Below are 18,162 nucleotides of genomic sequence, written 5' to 3'. Positions count from 1 at the left end.
ATAGACAGAGCAGTGTTGATGATGCCTCCCATACATGTCTAGGTACAGAGAAACTAGGACCAGAGTTCAAGTCTACACATTCCTACACTCACACTTCTTTCATGATGGCAGGTGGTCACCATCATGACTACCAACTCACTATGTCACTAACTAGGGATAAGCAGAGTATAGCCACTTCAATTTTCTTATCTTTAAAAAGGGAAGAATCAAATATGATAAACCCTCAAAGAGATGTTACAAGGACAAAGTTAACCTTTAATCCAAAATTCTCCTCTTACTTTAGAAAGGGTCAAAAACCCCTCCTTTTGTTATTTCTAAAAGTAGATCTGATTCCTCAAAGGCAAGAAAGAAAAGAACAAGTGTGGAAAAAGGATACTGACATTTCATTGAGATACATATAACGGTTTCCACTTTGAACATGCAGGAACAAGCTTCACATTTCCCTAGCTCCTAAATGACCAGTCTGGAAGTCAAACCATGGTATGCTGAAAAAATCTATAGGTTTTTCCTTTGGTTTTTGGAATTGGGAGAGTATATGTCAGTTATACACTTATTTGAGACATGATAGCACCAGGTAACAGTTAGATCCCCTCCCACCTTTCTCCCGTTCCCTCTGCAAATGATCACTCAATGTGGAGGTCACTCTACCCATCTACATTGTAGTTTGCAAGATCTAGTCTAGAGACAGATTTCCGTGTGCACACTTGGAGTTCTAAAGGGGAATTCATGAGAGAGGCTGGTGGGGGTACACTAGCCTCCTGCCCACCCACCCTTTCCTTGAACCCACCTGTTGCATGCTTTGCCCTCACGGCTGTGAACACAGGGTGCACAGCTGCTGAGTCTGTATCATGCTGGAGCATCACTCTCAAAGACTCCAGTGCCTTCCTTTGCTTTGACACAGGAATCCTGTGTAAAAGGACACCTGGTCCCCTCTGAACCCATTTTTGTCTCATAGGTGAAATCAAGAAGTTGGACTCATTAAGATACTCTCCAGTTCAAAAGTCTAGGAGTTCCTGAAACATTCTTCATTAATTCAAAGTCCAGGTAATCCTGAGTTTGAATCTCAGGCATCTTAATTACTTAGGTAAGGGATGTTGCCTCATAGCAGCTGAGTTTTTTCTCACCTTTCAAATGAGGATACTAATACTTTGAGAATTTCTACAAAGATTCAATGACATAACATGACGACGGCTCTCATACTATGCCTGGCATATAGTGGGGCCATAGTCTTACTTGTGGAGAGCTTAAATATAAACTCTGATGGTCGGTGTGATGCTCAGTGGGTTACTGTGACTGTGATATTACAGCACATAGAAAGTGCAAGATACAGTTTTATTTTTACCCCATCGCAGAACCCTGAACATGGTCCCCTGAAGGGCACTTTCCTTCCATTATGCTGTGGGTGGAAGATGTTTAATTCTCTAGACCTCTCTCTTCTAAGCTGCCTTTCCCCCCTAAGTTCTCTGACCTTATTAAGGTTACAGTCCCCAGTGTTAAGCCAACTTCAGAAAGAGCTAGAGAATCATAAATGTCTTAGTTGAAAAGGAACTTAGTAATCAACTCATCTGGTCATCTTTCTTCACACTGTACCTTTCCATAATGTTTCATTTTGTTTAAATGTCTAAAAACTTAATCCTCAGAAATGGGTTTAATCAGGTCTCCATCAGCATGATTGGAAGGAATGCACTGATAGAGCCTCACAGAATCTCCAAGGGCAAAGGCACTTTCTAGAGCATCTGATAGACCTATGTACTGCATGAAACATCTTGAAAGCCCGAATGCTTAGGCTTTTTGTCTTCATCTGAATGGGAAACCCACTATCTCGCAAGGCAAACAGTCCATTTTTAAACAATTTTAATTATTTGAAAAACTCCCGTAAGATGAACGGACATTTGCTTCCTTGCAATTTTTCTAACAATGGATCCTGGTTCTGACTTCTGGATAAATACAGAATGCATTCTATTCATTTCATCTGGTACTCCTTAGGTATGTAAAAGCTTCTATTCCTTTGACTAAAACATTCACCATTTCTTCCACTGTTCTTTTCCAGACGTTTTACCCACTACTTTGTTCTGGAATATATTCCATTTTATAAATTCCCAATGAAAAACAATGAGACCACTACATCTTTCCAAATAAATAGTATATTTCTGTTATTTCAGTCTAAGATATCATTAGTATTTTAAATAGTTCTATCTTATTATTGATCAACGTGAAGCACCTGATAAAGAGAAACCCTTAAAAATACATTCTGATGTCATTTCTATGATTAGGATTCAATCTAGACCCTTAGAAACCACTCACTCATGTTGCTATTTAGCCATATCTATGCAAATATTTTCTTCTTTGTAGCTCAGTGTTAAGGTTTTACATGTATCTATGTTGAATTTCATCTTACTGCATTTGGTTAATTGGTCCAAGCTTTTAATGTAATTTTAGACCCTAAGCATATATTCAGTGTATTTAATACTCTCCCCAACTTGCTGTCCTCCAGGAATTTTATGTGTGTCATTTTATGTTGCCATTCAAGACATGAATATAAATGCTGATTTAGGTCACTGCCTAGTAAATACAACCTAGATAAATGAACAGTGGTAGATACTAAAAATTGAAAAGATAGTTATGACATGGCACCATAAATATTCTGATAAAGTGGTACAGGGTATTTGATGGAGGAGGGTATCTGGAAGGTATAGGGAACCTGTAACCAAGATTTGGCAGGGGGGATTAAGGAAGCTCCTTGGAGGAAGGGAGGTATATAAACAATGGTCAGAAAAGTGAGCAAGTTTTCCAGGTAGGAAAAGGGGTAGGGAAAGATGTTTCAGGGAGAGAGGAGGATGAGTGAAGACTGAGGCTAGAGAGTGCGTAGTTTACTTAAGAAATTGAAGCATGATTGGTTGGCTGGAATGTGCTAGTGGGACCACAGAGGAAAAGTAAGCCGGAGCCACTCATGCCAGTCCTGTAGACCATGTAAGTAATTTGGATTTTAACGGCACTGGGGATCCAGTGAAAAATCTGATACAGCAAAATGACATGATTAGATTTATGTATATAAACTTCAACTGCTTCTGGTGACAGAGTAAGAAAAGGAATGGATGGTGACAGTGTTGGAGGCAGGAAGGTCGGCTGAGAGTCTGCTGTGGCACTCCAGGTGAAGGATGGGATGAGTCTAATCTGTCTCCAGGTGATGAAAGCACTGGTTCTGGAGCACTGCCAGGATTTGCCTCATCTCATCCCACCACCTCTTCCATGATAATGTGCCCCTGAAAATAAGTATATTGGCTTTATGCCTTGGCTTCCCAAGCAGCCTCACCAAAGGGAAAGATAAAGCTAGAAAGACAAATTCAAGGTTTTTTGTTTGTTTGTTTTGTTTTAGTATCTGGCTCTCACTGGTTTTATTCTTATTGCAAATGAAAACTCTGGCTTTCTAGTTCCATGAGCTTGTCTAATGAATTTGGTTAATGTCTAGTGAGTCTGGTTAAAGTCAGTCTATCCCTGAAGTAGTGAAACACAGTACTACTTCTGTGGGGTACTGATATCTATTGGAAGAATAAGAGTTCCACGGTTAAACCAGTTTGGGAAAATGCTGCTTAACCAAAGTCAATCAGGATTCTTGCAGGATTTATGGGAGACTTTAATATATTGATGTGCGTTGTAAATATCCTATAGGTGCCATGTTTTCCAAACTTAAATGCTCATGGGGACTATTTTCTGTGGAGTTCAGTGTTTTGCAGAATATGTTCCGGGTGATGCTTCACTACTTACTAATTGTGCAACCTCAGAGAAGTTATTTAATCTCTCTGAGCTTCAGTTTTCTTTCCTTTAAAAAGATAATGGAATGTTTGCTTTACAGGGTTTGTGTAGGGATTAAATGAAAAAATGTATGTAAACTGCTTTAGCACAGTGGCTGGCCCTAGCAAATTCTCACAAATTATTTTCATTGTATTATCATTGTTATTATTAAGAGAGGAGAATAGCATAGTGGATAAGAGTATAGATTTTCGAGGCGGATTTTCTGGACTCAAATCCCAGTTCTGGCACTATCACCATGACTTTGGACCAGTTATACAAACTTCCTGTGCCTCCGTTTTATCATCTGCAAAATGGGGAGGTGTATTCTGAGAAGACAGGCTTGCTTTTCTTTTCTTGCATTTCCACAAGTGGATGAAATAAATTTCCCCTCCTTATTCCCCTCCATATTCCCAGAATATGTTTTTCCTTTTTTTAATAAAAATTTATTATCATGAAGCACTTTGTGTCATCTTAATATAGGCCATTTATCTATGAAACTATAAGCCTTTGCGGACAAGATCTCATCTTCACTGTACCTGGGAAGACGTGAAAAGACGCCATGGGAAATATGCCACTTTTTACTTTGAACAAATGTAATGCCTGAAAATTTGGAACTTAGAGTTGGTTATTCATCATAAAATGGATATTCTATTTATCAGAAGATTAATCACGGGAGTCCTTTAAATGTTATTTATCAGACAATTTCATTCTTAACAGATACCAATTTCAGGACTATATATAGTATATTGTATATATGTGTGTATAGTATATTATATATTGTACAGCGTTGAAGGTAGTGATCTGTGGTTTCATAATATGAGGCCCCCAGAGTAGCACTTTCATTTCAGACAGGAATAAAGATTCCATGCCTTGATAGTGCATAATTCATATATTACTTATAACAAAAGGTAAATAAGAGTACTAATAGATTCTTTTGAGTCTATAAAACATAAGCCAAAAAAACCACTACGGTTTCATAGTGAAAGCAAAAATATATATAATATGTTTATATTTGTCACATAAATATATATTAAATATATTTATATAAATTAAATAATAATATATGAAATAAACATATGTTAGCATATACATGAAGAATTTGTTTTAAAATAATGTAGTCTGCAATGTTATAATTTTGATAATGCTTATTCTAAGTATGGAGTTTTAAAAAATTCTATTTTTTTCTAAATGATCCTTTCATTCTTTACTGCAACAATCCTCCAACAGGTCAGTGCCTACAGGAAAAAAGGGAAAAAAAAATCATGGAAAACTACGGTTGTACTCTATGTGGGGAAAAACCAAGGCAATGATTAGTAAGATTTCCCTTTGTAATCTCTTAAAATAAAACTGCATATTAAAATAATTTAAACCAATGAAAACATTTCATTTAAAAAATAAAACTTGACCAAGACACGGAAGATTAAAAGCGACATTAAAAGTAAGAGTTTAAAGAACTAATGTTGTAGACTTTAGTCAAATGGACAAGACATATGGAAGGGTAACCAGCAGGGTTGTTTATCCTTAGAGGGAGAAGGAAAGGACAGCATAGCTCTATGGATTTGCTAGGGGTTGGCCTGAGCACTGGGGAATAAGGTGAGGTCCTCAAACCACTGATTAAACAACACTTCTTTCATTGCTCATGGACAGTCACCACAGATCAAGCTTTGTATTTGGTGTTTACAATACCTAGCAATAGCAAGGGGTCTATAGATGTTGGTTGTAAAATCTGAGCATAGATATAAAAACATCATAGTTCTTTCTCTTGTCCATTTTGGTCAGCGCTGTCCCTCTTCATGTAGTAAACAGTAAACACTCATTAAGCTGGCATATTGATTTCTGCTTTGCTTATTGGATTAATGAGACATAGTTTAGATTGAAGGAGACTTCTCATCTAGGCTCCATTCGCCATAAACAGGAAATGAATTTGCTTCTCCCTGTCCAAGCAGGGTTCCTGGCAAAATAGAGCCACTCATTGCTAAGCTACTTTGTTTTTGTTTTTGTTTTAGAGAGATATTGTAGCTGGAAAGTTGGCAGCTTGCTCTTTCAAAGTGACAGCTTTCAAAAAGTCTACCTAACACAATTTAGCCTAATTCCAAACACATCAGAAAATGGACTGGTTAAAAAAAAAAAAAAATCTCTCCTCATGAGCCAGCTGCTTACTGGTCCTCCTACCCTTTCCCTAATATGAAAAAAAGTAGATTATTTTCTCCTTAGGTTGTAAAAATATTCTTTGGAGAATGATTATACCTGTCACAGATGGAATCTTGAGATAAGTTAAATGTTTAGGTTCATATCCTAGGAATTCCCTAGTGAAATGAAATCTCCATGCAATCTTCGGTAATATTATTACCAAAATGTAGGCATAAGTACTGTCCATGGGGAAGTAGGTCTGTTTATTGTTGAAACAACAGGATAAAAGTTCCTTTCTCATATTTCCTTTGGAAACCTCAAGTTTTAAAGTATCATTAATTAGAATGATTAAAAACATTTTCTTAAAAAGAAGCTTATTGTTTTTCAACTGTTGCTATTCAAATGTCCTGTACTGTAAACTGTATAAGAAATGCTTAGCTGCCCAGAGCAAGGTGGAGTAAGAAGTGAGACCAGCATCTTCTCCAGACACTGAAATCTGTCTGGCCTACCTCTCCTCTTGCTGGAAGTATCTCAACAGCAGCCTCCAAGTATATTTCCTTCTCTCCATTTTCCCCTCACCATTATAGAAGAATGAATTGATTCTATACAACCTCATTTCTGAATCATACATTAAATGTCTTTCTTATTCTTTTAAAAATCTTCAACCCAGAGAGGTTTATTCTGCACAAAGGAGAGATTTATAATTAATTTGTTAACTAGTTGATCTGGTTCTGACAGGGAATGGGGTGGGAAGGAGGGGATGCTCAGAAAGGTACAAGACTCCATTAGCTTGAAAGATTCGAGATCTCTCCTGCATTTTATTTTTATTTTATTTTATTTTTTTTAGAAATCCAGACTTGCTTTCCAGTTGAATTCATCACATTAGATGTATCCAATAAGGATTATAATCATCACTGTAAATGATCACTATGGTTAACAATGCAGAGTCAAACCAGAGCAAGAATATAAGGTTATCTTCCCGAACATTACATCTCCTAAAATAACCTTTGAGACCAGGAAAGCTGTAAAGAGATTTTCAGAAATAACCACTGAGCATGCAGAACAGTCTAATAGGAAGAGATGCAAATCTAGAAATCTGAGGAGATTTTCACATACCATTCTCAGCTACAACTGAGTTTGGAAGAGGGCGTTAAGGACCCCTAAAAACACATGAAGATGTCAAACATCACCAGTGAGACTAGCTGGTCCTATCTCTGGGGTTTCACTGTCGCCTCAAATATTTCAATTTTTTGTAAATAGTGTGCTGCTGGATGGGAGGAACTTTATGTGAGTTTATACAATCTGAAATGCAGGCTAAAATCATTCTTAACCAAATACTCACAAAAGCTATGAATTAAGGGTATACATTCAGTGTATATTATATACATCGACTGCCACAAGGCTGTTTGAAGCGAAAAATCTGCCATTTCCCCCCTTTCCTCCTCTTGCTTTTCTGCCTTTTCAGTCAGCTTGGTACAAGTAGCTTGTTAAAGGGACGCTTTTGGAAAAAAGGAGAGTTTGCCTTACGACTTTGAGAGCCAAAGCGTCCTCAGGCAGGGGCTCAGGGAGATCCAAGCCCTCTTGGACGCCCCTAGTGGTCACTGCATAAGCTGCAAGAAGACAGAAGTTAAATACCGTGACTGCTTTAGCAGGGGATAACTTGGAACAAGTTGATGTATTTCGTGTCAGAGAAATTTGAAATATAAAGGATAAGTAGGAGACAGTCCTCCCTTGATCAGGTGGTTTATAAGCTGGTATTTTTCTTCTGTTCTCATCTAGGACTTTCCTCTATGCTCCCTGGGTTCTGAGACCCTTTTCTCATAGTGAGTAGCAATTAGTTCACATTAAATGCATGCATGTTTATGAAATCTGGAACATGCTATTAATAATAAGATTATAATGACTCTAGGACTGATGAGTCATTCAATTCTCCAGTGACTGACTGTTCATTCATTGTACAAATAGTCATTGGACACTCACACACGTCTGCCAAGGTCTGTAATAGGTATCCCAGAATGTCACTTGGGCTGTGGATACATGATGACTGATTTTTCCAAATAATTCTCTTCAATATAATTCCCCACCTGTGCCTCCAAAAATAAACAAAAACCAGTAAACCCAGATTTGTTTGTTTTTTAAATCAACCCACCTGCTCAAGTTTTCTGGAAGTTTTGATTTCTTATTAGCAACATTTTGTTCAGATTTCAGGTAGACAGGCCCTGCAGGTGGTTACACATTCCCCTTGGAAGTGGTGGGCCCCTTTCACTGTGGTGGGCCCCTAACCTAGTAGGGTATGATAATCTGCTTCTGAATCAAGGAGCATTTGTAGGTCACATCCTATGGATCAGGCGTCTCATGGGCACTGGTCATTTGATCACAATGGCAACTGTAAAGTAGGTATTGCTTCCATTTTCCTGATGGAGAAAATGAAGCTCCCCTGGGTGACAAAGTAAGCAAGTGGCAAATCTGGAAACAGAACCCAGGTCTTCTGAGTCTCGGACCGGGGTGTTCTTTGCTACATCTCACTGTCTCTGTGCACATTTCTCTTCACTGATCCTGTGCCCCTCTCTCTTTCTGTTCTTCCTGCCCTCTTCTTTTAGCACCTTGGCCACCATTCCCCAGGGCCCAGAGTCTTCTCTGCCAGAGGGGAATTTTTCTAGAAAACTGAATACACCAAGGTAATCTGCTTGATAATTTTACATGCTCATGCTTTCCAATTTTATTTACATTCAAAAGATGGAAGGAAGGAAGGAAAGAAGGAAGGAAGGAAGGAAGGAAGGAAGGAAGAAAGAAAGGAAGGAAGGAAGAAAGCATCCTATCTTAGATTGGTCCGTGAAGGAGTGGACATTAATTACTTGCTTTGGCCTCAGTTTCCTCACCTGTAACATGGGAATTTAGATGATTGAATCTTCCTCACCTATAACATGAGGATTAGCAAGTCCTTTTTAACTCTGTTCTGTGGCTCTACTGATGAAGTTGTAGAGAATGTGGCACCCAGCTGGGAGAGATAGCTCAGAACTACAAGTTCACAAGTTTGTCTGGACCCTTCTATTAAACTGAAGATGCCCTTCTGTGAGTTCTCTCCTCCAAATTTGGATGGTACCTTAATGGATGGTACTAGATCTCTCTCTGTTTTCACAATTGAATATCAACCGGCTAGATGTGATAGTAACACAATCAAATCTGTCCACAATGTTGAGAAGTTCTGATTTGCTGGACTTGTTAGTGATCGGCATTGTTCTTTTTCTTTGCTTTCAACTGCTGACCTCTTTCTGATGAGGCAAATTAGCCACACACCCCAAGGTGATGGTGGGCACCTACCCAAGCAAGTGGGTGTTCACACCCAATGAAACTTAGCACAGAGACCCCTCAGGAGCAAAAATGGGCTTGGTGCATGTGTGCTACTGACAAAAAGTGCTCCCTGCTAGATGCCATTCAGGGACATGAGTCTGAATGTCCCTGCCATGGCCCAAGGGAATGGCACCTGTGTCACCAAGCCACTGCTGGCACCTGGGTCCCATCACAGCTGACAGGGCTGAGCGGAGGTCAGCTTCTGGCTGCTACTCCCAGAGCAGGTCCCTGGGGATCAGTGGAGGCAAGAGCAGGGGAAGCAGCTTGCCTCACCTGCTCAGCAGGCTGCTCTGGAGACAAATAGAGGGTTTCCATCTCCATTACTGTCAGAGTCTGGCATCTTTCTCCAGCTCTGAAATTCACAGTGATGGAGAGAGGAGGGAGGAGGGAGAAGGAAGGGGGCAAAAGCCAGACAATCAAAACAGCCACAATATTTTGGAAGTGGAAACTTCCAGCTAGAGAGTATTTTTAAAACAACGGTAGCCCTGGAAGAGGCACCCGCTAAGCCAGCGCCCTTGTTTTATAGAGGAAATAGCCAAGAGGTAGAAAGACAAAGTGACTTCCCTGGGATCACAAAGCTATTAAGTGGCAGAACTGGGACAAGAATCTGAGTCTTTGGTCCTTTGACCACTCCAAAGAAGGCCTGGGAGTCTTTTCTTTAATACCAGACACTGGCAGGGGCACCTCTTTTGTGGGAGCTTAGTGGAGACAAAGGGTGCTGACCCAGCCAGCACCTGCAGGGAGAAGCAGGTGGCTGTGCCTGTACCTTGCAGGTTGAAGCCCCGGGGGGTCAGCCCCTGCAGCTCCACAGTGGGGAGGTCATCCTCTGCCGCATTGGAGGCGTTTCGGGGCAGGGCTCGCCTGCCTCCAAGTGCAGGTGCGGAGGTCTCCGACATTCTTAGCTTCACAAGCTCCTTGGGAGGAGGGATGGGGGGTGGGGAAGGGAGACACAGAAAAGGAATGTGAGGTGAATTACATTGGAGGCAAGGATTCAAAAATAAACAGACATATCTGTGTGAGATAGCACTGGAGCAACACATTTTGAGTTTCTCATAAATAAAACTTGCGAAGTGGCAGTAAGGATTAGTCTAATGATGGAGTATAGCTCCCCAAGGATCTTGGGGAGATTTCTTGTTTGTCAAAACATATGGAAAGCAGAAGAAAAGGGGGTTATTTGAAGAAATGAAAAATGTAAACGATTTTAGAAAGCAGGTTTTTTTTTAATCCCCTCATTACCTCTAAAGGCTATATCTTTGTGAGAAATGTTTACTGTCATATGCCTGTATGTATGTCCATTTCATACAGGCTTAGGAAGCCTAAGTTACTTTTAAGAACAACCTCATCCAGCCGTGTTTAGATAAGCAGCATCCTCTAAAGCATGTTTGCAGTGTAATTCAACCTATGTTTAATGAGGGCCTACTATGTGTCAGGCTGTGATGTGGGCACTTGGGATACATCGGAGAACGAAACAGAGGATTGTTGACCTAGAGTCTAGTGAGGGTTAGGGTGGAGCCCACACTTTCCAGAAGTAAACACAAAGGGGTATAAGAAGGTGGCCATTACTTTGGAGCCAGGACCACACAGAGGAGAAGGCAGATGGAGTCTGTGTGTGTGTGGGTGGGGGTGGGTGGGGGTGGGTGGGGGGGACACTGGCAATTTTAAATAAGGCTATAAATAGCCTTTCTCTAAATGTACTTGGTCAGTGGTGCTAACAGTGCCTTAGCTCCAAGCCTACTTCCCTTTCCTCCGGAGTTTGTGCAGGCAAGGAGCCAGCTCAAATACCACACACCTCACTGTCACTCCCCAGTCTGTACTTGTTGACCGACTGACCAAATAAAGGGAGCCCTTGTTTCTGACCCAAATGAAGCTTTCACCTTGATCATCTGGATCACCCAGTCATGACTCTTGGCTATTTGGCTTTTTTTTTTTTTTTCAAAACCAAGCACACCCTCCAAAGATGAAGAGCCTCCACTATAGAGGCAAACCAGAGTAGACTGTTCTAGAAGCAAAGGCAACACAGCTGGAGACAAGATAATCACTTACTAGGGTATTTGGTCTGGGACGGAGATAGCAATGTTTCCAAGTATAAAGTCTGAATAGGTTTCCATAAATACCTACAGACATATTTACACAAAGTCTCCAGTGAACTCAGGGGACAAGGAGAAAGGGTTAATGATGGAGGGAACGCAGGGGAAAAAGCAGTCCTCTGCAAGGGAATAACAAGGGTGGGCTTAGGATCACTAGGGGAGAGAGGGTTTGGGGGTAGCACAGAGCAGAGCCCAGCGGGGCACTGGCCTGTTGGGAGAGAGAACCCAGAAAGCAGAGAGCTGGGGATCCCCAGGTGCTTGGCCAGCAAGAGGATCTTGTGCAGGCCTGGCTGGGTGGGCAGAAGCACTCCCTTCTCACAGGTGAGAGGGGGGTAGGGGGCTAGGCAGGCGCTCAAGTTCAGCTCTCGAATTGGGGAGGGGAACAGAGGATGCACAGGGACAGAAAGCCGAGCCAAGTAGGTGTTCTTACCTAGCTCTATCTCCCTATCTCTCTCCATCCTTCTGTCTCACCCCTCCAGAGTCCTCCCTTGGGGGAGCACTCCCAAGTCCCTCATTCCCAGCTAGTGGCCTTCTTGCAAGCAGTGCCTTCAGGGCTACTTGGAAGAGAACCTGAGGAGCCCCCTCTGATGGAAGTGGCGCTGGGTAGGTGCGGAGATAGGGACTAGGAACAGAACTGGACAAGGAGGCTGCCCCTCCCCCGCCCCCTACACCCGGAGCAGCCCTCTGAGGGATTTCCGGAAACCCCAGGCAGGGGGCAGACCGAGCGGGGGCCCCTTGGCTCCTGGTTGCAGGCTCGCAGCTGCCGGGCTGCTTACCTGCGGTCCCCTCCCGAGGTGCCCTAGCCTCAGGCTGGCGCTGTGCTGCTCAGGGACACTTCCTCAAAAGGACGCAGTTAAAAGGACAAGAAAGTTGGCTCTTAAATAACCTCCTAACAGCCCCCACCCTCTTCCCCCGTCCCACAGGGTTTTCTCCTCCCCCTTCTTGACAGCTGGAGCAAACCAAGCAGCTTCTAGGACTTCCTATTTACTTCTGCCACCCTGCTGTGTTATTCCGGAGTGAGCCCCTCCTCCCACCCACAACCCCCCTGACTCCCAAGTGTCCAGCCCTGCTTCTCCTCGCCATCCCCACCTCCGGTTCTGCAGCCCCTCTCCAGTGCCAAGCAGACCCTGCCTCTGCCCTTTGGTCAGAGAGGCTGGAAATGTCTTTCTGCACAGGGCAATGTCTCTGCCCTCCGGAATTCTGAGGGCCACTGGTGCGGCTCGGATGAAGGGTGCCTCTGCCCTCTTGCAGACAGGTCACAGACAAACGTGACCATGCATGAAGCATCCCCTTCTTGTGTAAATAAGACTGAGGGGCCTGGTCTACGTGCTGGAAACATCCATGGGAACTTCAGCTACCACCTTACTGCAAGACTTCCCACAGGAGGGGATGAGTAAATAACTTAGAGTGTCAAAAAAATTAGAAAATAACATCTTTTTTTCCCCCCTGAAAACCATTCTGGTTTATCTTCAAATAACAGGAGAAATAGAAAATTTGTCTTCTATGTATATATTTTTTTCTGAGTCTTTGTATCTCTAAATAGTCCTATTTTCAAACAACCTATTTTTAACCTTCTTTACTGTCTTCAAATTTCTGACCTTGCCCCTTGATCTAATTTCATAGAGAGCACGGTAAAAAAAATGCCATTGGTTAGGGATTCTCTACATTTTCTGCTACTGATCTATGAACTTGCCTGCAAACTTACCCATCTTTTCCCTTTCTTCCTCTCATTCAAGTGGGGAAGGTTCCTACCTAATCCCTTGTTCATGGCAAAGTGCCCCTGGGCCTTGCTGTTTTGCCTGTGGTCCATGCCACCTTCTTCTCCAGGGCCTTGCTGTGTATCTGTTCTCTCTCTTCTGTCTTCAAGCTCTCACTGTCCTGCAGCTGCTTCCCAACAGCATTTACACAACTTCAAGGCAAGTCTCTTCAATACTTTTTACAACTCTCCCTCAGCCCAGCACCCCCCTGTCACCAGCTATTGTTCCTCTCTCTCATCACCATTGCAAGCTTCTGGCATCTGCCCCCATCATTCTACTGAAACCAGCCCAAGCTCACCAATGGCCCGCACCAAATCCAAAGGACAGGATTCAGTTATTTACTTGACCTTTGGAGACATTGAACTTGCCCACTCTTGCCTGAAAGGTCTTCCCCTCCCCCCTCCCACCTCTGAGACACTCTGGGGAGGGGGGGGTTCCTCCAGTGCTGCACACACCCCCTTGGATAAACTCTATGTCCCCCTTGCTCTCATTTCCCATCTGAGGGCTCTCATTGCCCTCATTTCCCATGTGTCTCAGGACACATCTGTGTCCTGACATGTCCCAAATCTACGTCTTTAGCCATGATCTTTTCTATAACCTCAGACTCCCCAGTTTAACTGCTTCCCAGCCATCTTCACTTGTCATGTCCCAGGGATAACTCATACTCATCATATCTAAAATGACATGTATAATTTCCCCCTGGAAACTTGGTCCATGTCAGAAGTTCCCCGTCCCAGTGAATGCCACCACCTCGCCTTCCTTTGCCAAGCCAGACTTGTGGTGTTGTTCTTGACACTTCCTTCCCCCCACCCCATCCCTAAATCCAATCCCTCAACAAATACTCTCTATTCTTCCTCTTAAATGTCTGTTGAATCTACCCATTCTCTCCCACTCCCACTGTGGAGGCTCAGACCTCCACATCATCGTCTCTTGTCAAAATCACAAGAGCCACCTACTGCTTCTGATCCTGACTCCTCTAATCCATTCTCCACACTGCAGTGAGAAGCGGCTCAGTGGGGCTCAAATCTGAGATCAAATTGTTTGAATAAATTCTAAACCTCAGTTGACTGGCCTCTGTCATGTTGGCCCTGCTTTTCTCTCCATTCTTATCTCTTTACTCTCTCTTGCATGCTGCCGGGGACCCCCCCTCCACCTGAACCCTGCCCCCACCCCCTGTGCTATGCTCCAGCCCAGTGACTTTCACACTTGTACCACTGCTAGACTACATGAGGGTAGAGACCCCAACTGGAGTTCCCAGGGAGAGTCTGCTGACCATTCAATTACTCAAAAGTCCATCCTGGGGCACCTGGGTGGTTCAGTTGGTTCGGTGTCCGACTTCGGCTCAGGTCATGATCTCATGGTTTGTGGCTTCGAGTCCCATGTCGGGCTCTGTGCTGACAACTCAGAACCTGGAGCCTGCTTCAGATTCTGTTTCCGTCTCTCTCTGCCCCTCCGTTGCTCACACTCTCTCTGTCTCTCTCTCTCAAACATAAATAAACATTAAAAAATGTCCATTCTTTCCATATTCTTTGTTGAGTGCTAGAGAAGGACCATCCTACTCTGATTAGTTGTCCTGGCAAAAATCAAGCCTGGTGTTCCGGATTCCTAGAGATATCCTTGCCTGTGTGGGTCTGGAGAAGAGCCTTCCAGATTCAGCTGCACAGCTGCCAGGTCCTGTGATTCCTGGTTGTGCTGTGCATTCAGAACAGGCTTGTCAGCCTCACAACCACCACTTCAGTGCCACTTTTGGACTCACTAAGTATTGTGTGCACATGCAGACATATTGGTTAGCTTCCTAACTTCTCCAAATCACCAACCCAGAAGCATTAAAAACACAATGGCTGGGCACTTAGGTGGTTTAGTAGGTTAAGTGTCTGACTCTTGGTTTTGGCTCAGGTCATGATCTCACAGTTTCCTGAGTTCCAGTCCCACATTAGGCTCTGCTCTCATGTGGAACCTGCTTAGGATTCTCTCTCTCCTTCTCTCTCTGCCCCTCCCCTGCTCAGGCTCTCTCTGTTTCTCTTAAAATAAATAAACTTAAAAAAAATTTTAGGGGAGGCTGGGTGGCTCAGTTGGTTAAGCCTCCAAAGTCGGCTCAGGTCATGCTGTTCATGAGTTTGAGCCCGCGTTGGGCTCTCTGCTGACAGGTCGAAGCCTGGAGTCTGCTTCCGATTCTGTGTGTCCCTCTCTCTCTGTCCCTCCCCCACTCGTGCTGTGTCTCTCATTCCTTCAAAAATAAATAAACATCAAAAAAATTTTTCAATTAAAGAAAATGCAATAGCTTTCCTTGTACCTAAAAGATAGTGTCCATAAGAGAATGTCTGAAGGCACCAATTCCTAGCACATGGTTAAAGCCCAGCCATGTTACAGAGACTTTCCTCACAGTTCTGAGGCTTAGAAGTCAGAAGGAAGTTTTCTGGCCATACAATGAACCTTGAGCCATGCCAGAAAATGTGACTGCTATAGAAGCAGCAGGATGAATAGACTCTGAACTCTGTGGTGTCTTTGGTCTCTGAATGTTTCTTGCTTGGCATGGAGGTGACACAACATATGTATGTAAGGAATGTTTCCAGCTGGTAAAACAAGAACCAGGTTGGATATTTTTAAAAGGGGGAATATAGCACAGGGGATTGGTTACACAGGTGATGGAAGAGATTGGAAGCCGAAAAGGGGAAAGCAAGTCAACTCAGCAATTAACGGCAGCAGGGAGGAGTGGTGTCATCACAGCACAAGGGCTGGGGTTATGTGGCCGGGACTGGAACAGCTTGAGATTTGATCATCACTGGAAACACTGCCTGTCTGAGGTCAGGAGAGAGAGAGAAGAATGACCCTTGTTCATCTCTTCCTTCTCTTTTCACTCTCCCTCTATTGTCTCGCATTTGTCCAATTTAGTGAAAATCAGTTGACAAAGGAGTCAGGGCAACACAGTCCACAAAGCTGGCACTACCACACCTGTGTCGAGAAGGGGTTCCCAAGACCAGCCCCAGGTTGAATGATTCACCAGGCTGTCATCCTCACAGCTGTGATTTATCACAGCAAAAAGACAAAAATCAAAATCCACAAAGGAAAAGGCTCATGGAGTGAAGTCCAAAGAAAGCCAGGAGCAAACCTCCAAGAGTCCCCTCCCAGTGGAGTCAGACACATGCAAAGTTCCCAGCTATGAATGTGACAATGCCTGTGAAATGTTGTCCACCAGTAAGGCTCATGAAGGACCCAGTGTCCAGGGTTTTTATTGGAGGCTGGTCACACAGGCACTGTGCTGAGCACGTACCAGACTCCAGCCTTGCAGAAGGAATGCAGGTGCTCAGCATAAACCATCTGTACAAAGTGGACACAGCAGAGCCATGCTCATCACTTAGGGAACAGTGGGACTCCTGAAGTCCAAGTTCCCAGATGCCAGCCAAGGGCCAGCCATGCAAAGAAGTCTTTCTGAGGAGGGCAGTCTCAGGTCCGTTGGGTTGACTCCTTTCTCTGTACCCTCCCTGCTTCTCATCCCTCTGTCATCCCAGACAGAGGGGAGCAGGGACAAAATGAAGAGTGGGTCTCAGGGCAAACAGTTCCAGTGAGGCCAGTATCTCACTCTCTCTTGCAGATGTTGCTCTTGGGGCCATAGCAGTGGCCTGAGCAATAGGAAACTCCAAGGAGAAGGTCCCAGACTGGGGTGATACAGGTCTGCCCCCCACTTTCCCTGACCTCACTGGCTCAGGATGGGACCTGAGGACATGTGCATTCTCTCAGAGTGCATGGCCCCAGACACATATTCTCACTTCTCTACAGCTGGAGGGGCCATGATCCCAGGGTACTGTTGACTGAAACAGAAACCCTTCATTGCCTACTCAAAGGGCAGGGCAAGGATGCCTAAACCCATCACTTAGGGATCCTGGCCCCTGCCAGAAATATGTAGGAGCTTTGGGAGCTGTAGGTAAACAGAAGATGCCTGGGAGGAAGGATTCCAAGTTCTCTGACTCTTTCTGAGTTTTCATTTCTATGGTATGGACACTCCCCTCTTCAGATAAACTACCATTTCTCTCCTTCTTGGCAATTCCCAAAAGCAGATGGTATTTGCTCAGGGGATGACTTTTCCAGCAAACTCTATTTGATTTACATGCACAACATCACGTCTCAAACAAACAAAAACCTCAGTCACGTCTGGACCCAGTGGGTTTTTCCAGTTGAAACAGGACCTGGAGTTTGTTGGTTATAGATGTAGTAGCACAGGGAGTGGATATAAATAACAACTGACCTCTTACAAAGATGCCATACCCTCCAACAGAAGTTGATCCAAGTCTATCTCTTGGGGAAGACTTTCTCCTCCAGTGACCTTGAGCCTTAGGAATTGGGGGGAACTTTCCACTCCAGAGGATGTGGGGTTGGGGAGAGGATGGGAGGGAGGCTGGGTGGAAAGTGTATAATCACGTTCCAGTCACCGGAGTGAGCAGTTGGTAGAGAGTGGCCTTCTGCATCCATTCATGTCTTGTAGAAGCCTCAGGGGAGTTTCACGAAGTCTGACAATGACATTTAAAACATCAAGAAGGAATTTATAAAGCACCTCTGCAATAGGGCTTGGATCCTGAGAGAGGATCGTTCCTCAAATGGCTCTCTTCCCTCCTCTTTTAGGAGAGATGTAAATCCACACCAGTGACAGTTCCAGATGGCAGATCCTTCTTGTTGCTCAGGCTTCCCTAGGCATGACCCCCCCACCTTGCCAGTGTTCTGCCATCTTCCTTAATCTACTTTCCCTGGAGCAGCACATTGCTGGGCTCAATCTCCTCATGGCAGGGTCCTCCAGGAAAACAAATGGAGGAAAGCAAGATTTGACTAATGCACTCATGAGCTCACAGTGAACATCTCTGTCTTTATTATTATTGTTATTTTTCTTTTTGGGAAAACACGAATAACAGAAAATTTACCACCACAACCATTTTTAAGTGTACAGTTCAACAGTGTTAAGTATACTCAGTGCTGTGCAACTAACCTTCAGAATTTCTTCATCTTGCAACAGTGACACTCTATACCCATTAAATAATTGTAGGTGTGTGTGTGTG

The 18,162-nt window shown here is 43.6% G+C and overlaps 1 protein-coding gene across 2 annotated transcripts in view; it reads right to left on the bottom strand.

The window, feature by feature from the left end:
- Positions 1 to 12,241, bottom strand: part of F13A1 (coagulation factor XIII A chain) — a 163,801-nt gene extending 151,560 nt beyond the window's left edge. Inside the window, exons 1-2 of one of the 2 annotated variants that reach the window (XM_049654887.1) lie at positions 12,137 to 12,241; positions 10,040 to 10,187 (exon numbers count right to left, since the gene is read on the bottom strand). In XM_049654887.1, the coding sequence (XP_049510844.1) occupies positions 10,040 to 10,169 (130 nt within the window). In that variant the 5' untranslated portion in view covers positions 10,170 to 10,187; positions 12,137 to 12,241. Of the gene's footprint in view, positions 1 to 10,039; positions 10,188 to 11,790; positions 11,958 to 12,136 lie in introns of those variants that run through there. The other variant, XM_049654888.1, reaches the window with a different exon arrangement.
- Positions 12,242 to 18,162: the final 5,921 nt, after the last annotated feature.

This window comes from Panthera uncia (assembly GCF_023721935.1).
Source record: "Panthera uncia isolate 11264 chromosome B2 unlocalized genomic scaffold, Puncia_PCG_1.0 HiC_scaffold_25, whole genome shotgun sequence".
NCBI lineage: Eukaryota > Metazoa > Chordata > Mammalia > Carnivora > Felidae > Panthera > Panthera uncia.
Note: the sequence above shows the minus strand (reverse complement) of the source record. Positions and strands in the feature narration are given on the sequence as shown.